This window comes from Myotis davidii, unplaced genomic scaffold (genome assembly GCF_000327345.1).
Source record: "Myotis davidii unplaced genomic scaffold, ASM32734v1 scaffold392, whole genome shotgun sequence".
Lineage (NCBI taxonomy): Eukaryota > Metazoa > Chordata > Mammalia > Chiroptera > Vespertilionidae > Myotis > Myotis davidii.
This window is the reverse complement of record NW_006284244.1, coordinates 1,891,984-1,902,299: the sequence shown is the minus strand read 5'-3', so window position 1 is coordinate 1,902,299 and position 10,316 is coordinate 1,891,984. Positions and strand designations below refer to the sequence as shown.

The window sequence follows — 10,316 nt, the reverse complement described above, 5'->3', positions numbered from 1 at the left end:
AAAACTTACTTTATTAATATTGGGTGTTTTTTTTCAGGTAACTTATGATATAGTCCATGCTTGTTAAAAATGTTCTCATTGCAAATACCTAAAAAGAACAGTCACTTTGAAGTTATATAACTGGAAGTTACAAAATTTAAAATATCTCGAATGGGTCTCTGTATAATAAGGAAAGACTATACATGATATTCAAAGCAATTATAATTTACTAAGTTAGAATGTAGTTTTCAAATGTAGTAGTTGCAAATTCTTACAGATGTTTTTCAATGAAGTCCAATTTTAATACTTTATCTTGATTTATTTGTTGCTGTTTTTTCAGATTAATGACCTCTGAGTTTTTAAAGAATTCTAGTTCTATAAGGAGAACTCCATTGAAAACTACCTCTTCTCACTATTTAGGGACTTTGAAAGTCTTGGATCAAAAGTCCTCACACAAACAGAACAAAGAACCTGACAAAGCAGATAACATAAGGGCAGCTGTTTATCAGGTAAAAAGTAATAACAATAATAATAATTGTAAGAACTAATCACATAAGGTTACCTGTTTATCAAGGAATAAAATTACCCCATCAGAAATGATAATTTAATAATTTATTGGGAAATATATCTTTTATAATACCCCAGCAATCTTTATATATTAGAACTAAGGGCCCAGTGCACGAATTCGTGCACCTCAAAAGGAATTGTGGGCCACCAGGCTGAAGTAGGCACAGGGGTGGGTCTCAGCCTATCCTCCACACCCCCGCGTGGCCCCTGGTCCTCTGTCTGCCGACACCCTGTTCCCACCACCGCTGCCCCCACGTGCTGACAGTGCTGGCTCCGCTCGCACTTGCTGACAGCATGGATTGACTGGGACCGGCACCAGCAGTGGGTGCAAGCAGGACTGGCACCGTCAGCTGGTGTGAGTGGTGGCTGCTGCCCCAATCCGCCTTCAGGAGCAGGGGGATGTGGAGAATCCCTCAGAGGCAATCAGGGCCGGCAGCCTCCACTCACACCCTCTGATGGTGCCAAGCGATTGGGACTGGCACCGGGCACCAGCAACAGGTGTGAGGGGCGGCTCTGGCGCTGGCTGTGGGTGTGAGCAGCAGCTCTGACGCTGGCAGTGGGTGCAAGCACCAGGTGGGACTGTGGTGCGCGGAAACAAAAAATTTTTAGTAACCACCAGAGGCTTGCCCTGATGACAGCAACTGGCACCTGCCTTGGTCTGGTGCCCCCACTCACCTGCTCCACCATCCCACCGCATCCCTGGTGCCCCCACTCACCTGCTCCACCACCCCACCGCAGCCGACGCCCATCATGTTCTGCACACACCCCCTGGTGGCCAGCGCACGTCATAGTGACCGATTATTCAGTTGTTCCGGTTGTTCTGCTGTTCAGTCTATTTGCATATTAGCCTTTTATTATATAGGATATTATCAGAAAAAGAAAAATAATATAGAATTTATAAAATCTATTTCGATTTCTATAGTTTTTAATATAATATTTCAGAAATATATAAGAACTCAAATTCATTTTGGAATGAATAAAGCTTTGAATATCATAGCTTTATTCTTGTTCTCACAGGAGTGGTTAGAGAAGAAAAATGTAAAAATACATGAAAAGCACAGAATTAAAAGGATTGAAAGTGAAAATTCAAGGATCCAAAATGAACAGGTATTCTGAAACATAAAAGTAAACAATATTCTAGATTTTTAAGTCAGTAAAACATGTCAGTATTAAATATTTCTAAATCAACTGTTTTTTAAATGGCAGAATAACTTGTATATAAAAGAATTGATTTCTGATTTTCTCTGGAGCTTTATACATTTTTAGCTTGATATAAATGTTGTAACTATTTTATATGAAAAACAGATACACAGATTTTTATTTTTTATATGTATGGAATAGCTTTAGCACTACTGATTATGAACTTAATTATGGCTTGTGACTACTTACCTACTTCACTCTTAAAAATTGATTTATATTCTTACAACTTAGCCAAGAATATAAAGGGCCATTAACATTAATCTTGTTTTCCTTTTTCTAACTTGGATTTCATATGTAACTTTAAGACCAGCCCCTACCTGAGCCCTTGACCCACATCCTTCCCATTGACTGGAGCTGAACTCTTGTTTACTTCTCTCCTGTGCTTCAACCTCTGCCTCTAACTCCTACTTGATAGTCTAGCATGCTGAGTTCTTTACCATATTCTAAAATAAAAGCCCTGAGGGAAAAAACAACAAAAAAAAACAACCTAGCAACAACAAAAAATTTTCATTATGCTGTATAGTATTTAAGTAGGTTTAGAAAGAAATTTCCCAAACACAGTACTGTGTGGAGCAGCCCTGAAGAGGGCGTGTCTGTACACCTGTACCATGTTTGTAGCATCTTAGTGCTGTGGTCAGTGCCAGACACTTCTTAGTTGATCCTCACAACTCAGTGAGTTAGGTAGTCCTTCTACTTCTAAATTATGTTATCTCCATAATAAGGCTTTATATCACTTAATGTTAACCAGTATTAAGGCAATCATGGGATATAATGGGATTAGATGGAAGCATGTAAAGTAATAACATTCACCTACATATTTTCCAGTCTGCCACATGTTCACCATTTGAACTATGTTTACAGAGTAAGAATTTATTCTTTGATGTCAATCAAAACTCTGTTCAAAGCAAAGATCTGAAGCTTACTGTGTGATGTGGCCAAATTCCCTTACTTGGAATTTCTTTATAAGCCTAGTACTTTGCTGTTTTTCTTTTACTTAAATATTTTATTATGAACATTTTACAGTACCACTGAGCCTATTACAGATTATATTGCTAATGTTTGTATACACTTTGAAAAAAAGTTGATTTCCTTCCCATGAATAGTAATAGATCAATAGCTGATAAAATGTATTTTTGTAAAGGACATTTTAAAATGCAGTGAATAATTCAGAATATATTTTTCATAAATTAATTTGTACAAACCATTCTAAATAAATTATCTGCTTTGAAACAATTTATATATATGATGCATATCAAGGAAATTAAAGCTAAATATATTTGGGGGTATATTTATATTTGTCTAGCTATTTGTACATACATGTATAACTATCTACTTTTTCTCCAAAATAGAAAAGAGCTGCTAAGAGAGAAGAAGCCTTAGCGTCATTTGAGGCCTGGAAGGCTATGAAGGAAAAGGAAGCTAAGAAAATAGCTGCAAAAAAAAGGCTTGAGGCCAAAAACAAAAAGAAAACTGAAGAAGAAAATGCTGTGAGAAAAGAAGAAGCACAACATGTATCTGACAGCTTTGAATATTTTAATTCATTTTAAAGATCTGAAATCTGAATTAGTGATTGACTGTATTTTTACTGACTTTACAATATTCATAATAAATCAGAAAATCATTCTGACTTTTTCAGGCTTTTGAAAGATGGAAAGAAAAAAAGATAGAATATCTTAAAGAGAAAATTAAAAAGGAAAAAGAATATGAAAGAGCAAAGAAACAGAAGGAGGAGGAAACTATTGCTGAGAAAAAGAAAGACAACCAAACTGCTGTGGAAAAATGGTAATCCAAAATAATCAATATTTTGATAGATTTTAAATTGATGGTACTCTAGGATTTCTAAAAATTATTTACTTGAAATTTACTAATGCATCTCGATTTCCTTATTTCAAAGATATATTAGGAAATGTTTATTATATGTTCTCCTTTAACTGTCCAGTGTTTTATACTATCCTACATAGGAATGAAAAAAAGGAAGCTTTTTTGAAAGAAAAGGGGAAAGAGAAAATCAATGAAAAAAGGAAAGAAGAACTGAAAAGAGCTGAGAAAAAAGATAAAGATAAACAAGCTATTGATGAATATGAAAAATGGCTGGTAGGTTTTGTTTGCTAATGCACTTATATATTTTCAATGTATTTTTTATGTGATGTTTTTGTCCCTAATTTAAGTTCCCTACTGACCACTTCTATCAGGAAGCTACCCTATTGAATTCATTCTCTCATTTCTCATTTCTTTGCCTTCCTTCTCAGTGTCACTTGTTGACTTCTTTTTTCAGTCGGTGTTCTATTTCCATGGCATGCAAGGTCTCATAATCTTATTCATCTATCTTTTATTCACATCTGGTACCCCTCTCCTATCTTCCACCAGCTTTTATTCGCACTGGGTCTCTTGTTTCTGCTCACATCCACAGTTTCCCCCCCTTGTCAGAGCTCCCACACCTGTTCTTTCTCCTTGAAATGCTCTCTCTTCTTTGCGTCATGAGTGGCTTCTCTTATCCATCATGTTTCACTTTCAAATGACTGTTCCTGGATCTACTTTTCTTTGAAAGTGCTCCCTTTTGTTCTTTAACAAACTTATCAATTCCACTGAGCCAAACCGGTTTCGGCATGAGTGGCTTCTCTTTTCTATCATGTTTCACTTTCAAATGACTGTTCCTGTATCCACTTTTCTTTGAAAGTGCTCCCTTTTGTTCTTTTACAAACTTACCAGTTTGTTTATATGTTTTATAAAAATTCACATAATTTGGATTGTCTGTTCTTTAATTGTTTATTAACATCCATTTTACAAGTGGCCTGAGGGAGAAGGGTCATATCAGTGTGTTTGGATTTTATAATCAGTTTATGCATGGTACCCTGAGTAGCATCTCAGTGCTTAACAGTTGAACGGATAAATACAAATTGAAGCAGAATAGTACCAGTACCAGTAGAATAATAGACCCACAGGACACCGCAGAACCTATTACAAGTAAGGATGTACTATCTATCTATATATATAAAAGACTAAGTGACCGAACAATCGGTCACTGTGACACGCATTGACCACCAGGGGGCAGACACTCAATGCAGGAGCTGCCCCCTGGTGGTCAGTGCACTCCCACAAGGGGAGCACTGCTCAGCTGACTGACAGGTGCCAGAGGCAGGGCTCACAGCTGGCAAGCGCCACTATGGCGGTGCAAGCCTCACCACTACAGTGCATGCAAGCCTCTCCCAATCAGGACTGACTGGGTGCAAGCCCACAGCAGGCACAGCAGGGCTGAGATGAACAGGAGCAGCAGGCAGGAGCCTCAGGTGGTGTTGGACTGCTGGTTTCAGCCCAACCCCCACAGGCCACGCCAAGGGACCCCACCAGTGCACGAATCCATGCACCGGGCCTCTAGTATATATATAAAAGCCCAGTGACCAAATGGCAGAACGATCAGAATGACTGGTCAACCGGTTGCTATGGTGCACACCACCAGAGGGCAGATGCTCAATGCAGGAGCTGCCCCCTGGTGGTCAGTGTGCTCCCACAGCACGCCGATCCCCGCAGGCCACGCCCCACCAGTGCACGAATCCATGCACTGGGCCTCTAGTATGTATAATAAAGTAACATGAACTAATGAATGCAAGAAAATAACAATTGGGATTATTTGTGTGACAGTTGGACATAAATCAGTTCTCAGAATTACCACTTACAGTAATAGAAACTCCAAAAGACAGTATCCTATATAATGAAAGACTAATATGCAAATTGACTGAATGGCCAAATGACCAGTCACTATGACGCCCACTGACCACCAGGGGGCAGACGCTCAACGCAGGAGCTGCCTCCTGGTTGTCAGTGTGCTCCCATAAGGGGAGCGCCACTCAGCCAGCAGCCAGGCTCATGGCTGGTGAGCACAGCAGCAGTGATGGGAGCCTCTCCTGCCTCAGGCAGCACTAAGGAGCAGCGAGCTAAAAGGTAAGGAGCGAAGGGTCCTGGACTGCGAGAGGGTGCAGGCCGGGCTGAGGGACCCCAACCCCCAAGTGCAAGAATTTTGTGCACTGAACTTCTAGTTAAATATAAAGTGCCAGAGAGTAGAACCAAAAGAAAATAAAATGTAATATCTATCAAATCGCATGGTAATAAGATCCTTTTAAAAATCTAAGTGTTATAAGAAATAACAAAAGAAAACATTCAATTTAAAATCATTAATGTATCAAAATAAAAAGCATAGGTGTTGGTTGGAGGGTTAATTCTTACAGCCTCTTTGGAGAATAAATTTCCCAGCAGAGTTGAACATATTCTTACTCTACAAATGAGCAATTTCACTCCTGCACATGTACATGGAGAGAAAATCTTGTATTATAACCACAAGGAATAAACAGGTTTGTTTATAGTATCATTGTCTGTGTGGAGGGAGAAAAGAGAACATGTCTTCAACAAAAGAATTGATTCATAAATTGTTACATGTTGATGCACATCAGGGAAGTAGAGCTAAAGCTCTATGTAGATGAGCCTTAGAAATATGACGAATTAAAAAGGAAGTGACAACAGAAAATATAGCACATTACCTTTCAATATAAATTCTAGAAACCTGCAAAACAAAATTATGTATTATTCTGACATAAATACATCTATACTAATAAAAGAGAAACATGCAAACTGGTGTCACTCCGCTACGCCCACCAGCCAATCAGCGAATATGCAAATTAACCCCAAAATATGGCGGTTAATTTGCATACATAGGCGCGGAGCGAAGACTGAAGAGGCTTGCAGCTGCATCGGAGAAGCCAAGCCTTGCTGTGGCCGCAGCAGAGAAGCCAAGCCTCGCTGCAGCTGGAGGGGAAAAGCCTAGCCTCGAGGTTTGGCTTCTCCGCTGTGGCCAGACCAAAGGCCTGGGTCCCGGGTGCCTGAGGAAAACCAGTCCCAGCAGCCAGGGGAAGGAAGGCCTGTTGCGCGAATTTTCATGCAACGGGCTTCTAGTATATAATGAAAGTATTAAGAGATGCAATGATAGGCCTCAAGGTCAAAGTAATGGTTACTTCATTGTGATGGAGAGGAAGGAAGGTGAGATGAGGGAGTGCACGAAAGTATTGATCATGTTTTATTTCATAAGGCTCCACAGGTTTTGATTATATCACTCTTTAAACCGTTGTCTATTCCTAAAATATTTATCTTATATTTTTGTAAAAACCAAGGACTAAAAGTAATGGTAGATAAAATGTCTGCTATAAAGCTAATATTTATTAAATGATATGTAACTTGCTAAAAATTAAAAACTCTGATATACCCTTACACTTAAGATGAACCAAATAATTGAGCAAAATCTCACAAAAGGGCTAAAGAAATGATGCGCCCAAGCTCAAAAATAAGCAAAGAAACATGAGGCTCAATTTTCAACTATTTGTAAAAGATCTGAAATATTCCTTGCTGCCATGATCTGTTCAACCTTTATACCTAATAAACTTACTTCTGAGAACCTGGTCTCAGAAAATGATCACTAACTTAGACCAATTATTATCTTTGAGTTATGGAGTTACAGGTCTTCTTTCCTGGTTTACATCATTCTTTTTAAAAATCACTTTTAATATTTAAAAAATTAAGTGCTGCATTAATACCTATTTTTATTATAAAGTAGCAGTATTCCCTAGCTGCTATTTCTTTTTAACCAATTAAACTAGGAAATGACATTTAAATATCTTATAATGGTCTAGAGGCCCGGTGCACAAAAATTTGTGCACTCAGGGGCGTGTCCCTCAGCCCGCCCTGTGTCCTCTCACAGTCTGGGACCCCTCAGGGGATGTCCACCTGCTGGCTTAAGCCCACTTCCTGGGGGGATCGGGCCTAAGCTGGCAGTCAGACATCCCTCTGGCAGCCCAGGAGCTCTCGGCGGACATCCACTTGCCAATGGGGAGCAGGCCTAAGCTGTAGTTGGACATCCTTAGCACTGCTGAGGCGGGAGAGGCTCCCGCCACCACCACTGTGCTGGTAGCTGTCAGCCTGGCTTGTGGCTGAGCCGAGTTCCCCCTGTGGGAGTGGCCTGACCACCAGGTGCAGCTTCTGCATTAAGTGTCTGCCCCCTGGTGGTCAGTGTGTGTCATAGTGACCAGTCATTCCCAGTCTTTCTGCTGTTAGGGTCAATTTGCATATTACCCTTTTATTATATAGGATAGAGGCCTGGTGCATGGGTAGGGGCTGGCTGGTTTGCCCTGAAGGGTGTCCCAGATCAGAGTGGGGTCCCGCTTGGTTGCCTGGCCAGCCTGGGTGAGGGGCTGAGGGCTGTTTTCAGGCTGGCCACACCCCCCGGTGACCCAAGCTCCCAGCCTCTCCTTTTTTTCTTTTTTTTCCTGGGATTTATTTATCTTCTATAATTGAAACTCTGTAGCCTTGAGCGGAGCTGAAGGCCGGCCAGGGCAGGCGGGACCCAAGCCTCCTGCTTGCTCCAGCTCCATGGCCGCCACCATCTTAGTTGGGTTAATTTGCATACTCGCTCCTGATTGGCTGGTGGGAATGGCTGGTGGGCATGACTTGAGCATAGCAGAGGGATGGTTAATTTGCACATTTTTCTTTTATTATATAGGATTATTTTATTCTGTTTATACATGTATATAAATTTATAGTTTTCTCCTTTCTTTTTAGGAAAAGAAAGAAAGGCAGGAAAGAATGGAACGAAAAATAAAGAAACGTCATTCCTTTCTTGAAAATGAGGCACTTCCTCCATGGAGTCCTCCAAGCAGAACTGTGTTCTCAAAAATGATTTGATAATTCTACTTCTTACGTTATTTAGTTACTCAGTAATGTTAGCCATAGTTTTAAAACTACATATCCAGTTATTTATAGTTAGAATATTTATTTTAAATTAAATGCCAGCCACTTCTGATCATGAAAAGGATGCTTTGGAGCTTAACCAGTGAAAACACTGAAAGTGGTTTTTGAGCTGTAGATAAACCGCCTCAAATGAAAAGCTCTAATCATCAGAATGCTCTTACCTTTAAAATACCCTTTATTATGTACTGAGGATTCTTACAATCAGGTGATCAGTGATCACTTTCTCTATGCCGTTCAGGTTATTTAAGTATGTTTATTCCAAATAGTAAAAAGGAAACCATTTAGGTACAATAACTATAGAAATAATTGAATTTATATATGATTATACATCTAGATTCAGGTTTTTAAATGAATGGCTGCTGGGGAGTATGACTATATTATTCTAAAATTGATCTTTAGCTCAAAGCAATTGCATTTGCACTTTGCAAGCTAGAATTTTGGTCAACTGAGGGAGTAGTTCAGTAGAATGCTAATCATTGAGGCATTTTATTTAAGAATTCTGTCTTATGTTTTAATATGAATGAGCTTTACCTGTTCTAGGCTTATGTGACAATCACAGGCACTTTGTCATAGGGAGACCTCTGAAATTTGTCTTTTTAAATTCTATCTCGCGTTATTCTTTCAGTGATACCAAAAAGATATCCATTCCATGGTAGTGATATACTTACATATTAGTTAAGGAAATTCCACAAGAATTCAAGGTCATTATCATTCTTAATTATTTTCCAGATTGAAGCCATAAAATTGATAAAAGCAATTTTTGTCCTTTTAACTAATCCAGAATCTTATAGCTTGTATTTGGAAGGCAGCTGTATGTATGAGAAAGTAACTTGTAGAAAATGTCCAGTCAGGTTTTATTTATTAGATCTCTGCATATCCTTCTATTTATTGGACTCATACTTGAATTGGTCAGCTAGTTTATCACAGACCAAGTGAACGCTCTCGGAGTTGAAATGCTACTTTAGCCAACGTGCAATGCAATAATGGATAAGAATAAGCAGTTACTATTTATTAAGCACCTATTTTATTCTCTCTGCTGAGTCTTTACAAATGTTATTTCCATCTTTACAACAACTCATCAGCGTAGGTATTATTAGCCTTATTTTGCAGATAAAATACTGAGACTCAGAGAAATCAAGTAAGTTGCCACACTCGTAGCATGTGACTGAGTTGGAATTAGCTAGACCTGATTAAGTGGGTCACCCTCCAGAAGCCACATGCCCATTTCATGCTCTCACGTGGCCTCTGAGAAGTTTCTCAAGCCCTTTGTGTTATATCAAACTTAAAACACATTTTACCTCTCAGATCCTACAATCACGTATTATTATCCAGAGATTATCTTTCCCTTAAGAAATAGCTGTAGACATCTATAAAGTAGAAACAGAATTCATAATATTTAAGGATTTAGTCAAATGCTTTGTATCTAGGATTAGAATGTTAGAAAAACCAGCAGGTTATGGAATATAGGCGTTGAGATAGTCACTCAGGAGTTTCACACTCTGAGAATTAATCTTGATACAGTGAATATGCAAGGTAAGAAAGATGTCATGGGTCCCTTTGTAAGGTCACATCAGTGCTACCGACAAATAGACGACATTTTTATACAGCCTGAACTAGGAGAATACTTAATCATTACCAGCAACATGTATTATCAGCATGGAATTTAGGACCTCTTACTCATCTGTGTGTCCCCCATAGTACCATACACAGTGCCTACCAGAATAGATCGTTTAGTGCTAATTGCATCTAACTAGCTGTTCAAAGCTAAAAATATACTTGCA

At 39.1% G+C, this 10,316-nt stretch overlaps 1 protein-coding gene across 2 annotated transcripts in view; it reads left to right on the top strand.

Annotated features, from left to right (window-relative positions):
* MAP9 (microtubule associated protein 9) overlaps positions 1-10,310 on the top strand; it is a 25,391-nt gene extending 15,081 nt beyond the window's left edge. For both annotated transcript variants that reach the window (XM_015568576.1, XM_006754273.2), the window contains exons 9-14: positions 320-488; positions 1,564-1,653; positions 3,096-3,257; positions 3,383-3,528; positions 3,708-3,840; positions 8,347-10,310. In XM_015568576.1, the coding sequence (XP_015424062.1) occupies positions 320-488; positions 1,564-1,653; positions 3,096-3,257; positions 3,383-3,528; positions 3,708-3,840; positions 8,347-8,469 (823 nt within the window). In that variant the 3' untranslated portion in view covers positions 8,470-10,310. The remainder of the gene's footprint in view (positions 1-319; positions 489-1,563; positions 1,654-3,095; positions 3,258-3,382; positions 3,529-3,707; positions 3,841-8,346) is intronic.
* Positions 10,311-10,316: the final 6 nt, after the last annotated feature.